The following is a 1,414-nucleotide window of genomic DNA, read 5'->3' as shown; positions in this document are numbered from 1 at the left end:
GTGAGCTTGAGCGTCGGTGGGGACATGATAAGTCAAATTCAAAAGTGAACGTGTTGGAGCCTGTGTTGGAGCTGGGTCTTGGTGGCTTATGGCCCAGAGATGGCGCGTCATCGAGGTCGCACATTGGATCTTTGCAGTGGATATGATTGGCCGAGAGATCGCGCTTTGATTGAAATGAGTCAATCCAACAACCCGCGGGCTCTATCAATGGCATGCACTGTTGACTCTGGAACAGCACCGAAATCCAAGAGCCCATCGATGGCCCCAGGGATGGTGTCCTTGGGCATTAGGTGTTCGGCACTGTTCCATGAGCAGAGGACTCGTTATTAACGGTGGCCCATATTCACCCGATGTGACTGCACCATGTTCCTTAAGGCTTAACGCAAGTTTGCGTTGCCATCGTGATACTACGGCTGCCTTCCCGGCAGCAGCGCGGTATTGGTAGGAATGACACGAAGCATTGATGCTTGTGTGCGCTCTCAGGACGGAAAGACGAAATAAGTGTATGGATTCATGGACACTCCTAGTAAGAACATTAATCCACATACATATATTGCCTACCCAGTACAATTCTTGCGACCATTCGTACTGTACCTATGGCATTAAAAAACATAAATGTCTACCGGGGCTCGAAGCTGTGACCAGCCCAACCCTAACGCCAATGATCGCTCGATGATCGGACACCGACGCTCGTGCTTGGACAAACTAGACGCAATGCGTTATTGTGCGTGGGTACTGTGCAATTCTATTGTGCTCTCCGTCCCGTCCTTGAGCCGAGTCGACGCCAGCAACGTCGATGCCCTCTCTATTGCGCGTATCACACAGCAGGCGGCTATAAGTGCATTTACACTAGCACCTCCTGAAACGCGTCTGTCCCGCTCGTGAGCATGACGACGCCGGCATAACGCCAGCAGCGCATCGGCGTGCGGGACGATACTCGCCATGCATGATTTTCCTCTCCATCGTCCGATACAAAATACAAGTTTATTACGTGGCGTCTCGTCAACGCGCATGGCCGTTCTCATGGATGGTTTTTGTACCATGCCTGGACCTTGGGCAGAGCGGCGACGGCGTCTGCGATCTCATTCCAGCGCGGGTATGCGCCGCAGAGCGTCGTGGGAATATCGGCCAACTCCCCGGACCGCACGATCATGCGTACGACAAACAGCTCCATGTCGGCGAGCGAGAGCGTCTCACCCAAGAGGTACGGGCCCTTGGCAGTAGCTGCAACGAGCCGCGCCTCGACGCATGCAAACAAGGTTGGGAGCGTGTCCGCAGTGAGCTCTTTTGCAATCGCGAGCCTCTTCGCCGCATCCAACTCAAAATAGTATGGACGGAGTTTGGCAGTAATGTCGTCGGACGCGGCAAGGATCTCGTCGACGCGGTAGGCACTGAGCGGGTCCGACGTCGGGTA

The 1,414-nt window shown here is 54.4% G+C and overlaps 1 protein-coding gene across 1 annotated transcript; it reads right to left on the bottom strand.

The window, feature by feature from the left end:
- Positions 1-1,101: 1,101 nt before the first annotated feature.
- SDRG_17429 (hypothetical protein) lies at positions 1,102-1,414 on the bottom strand (the record flags this gene model as incomplete). The annotated part of the gene is made up of 1 exon (XM_008623671.1): positions 1,102-1,414. A coding segment is annotated over one exon (312 nt), but the record flags the coding sequence as incomplete, so codon positions are not given.

This window comes from Saprolegnia diclina, assembly GCF_000281045.1.
Source record: "Saprolegnia diclina VS20 unplaced genomic scaffold supercont1.363, whole genome shotgun sequence".
In the NCBI taxonomy this organism is placed as follows: Eukaryota; Oomycota; class Saprolegniomycetes; order Saprolegniales; family Saprolegniaceae; genus Saprolegnia; species Saprolegnia diclina.
This window is presented reverse-complemented; position numbering and strand designations above follow the sequence as displayed.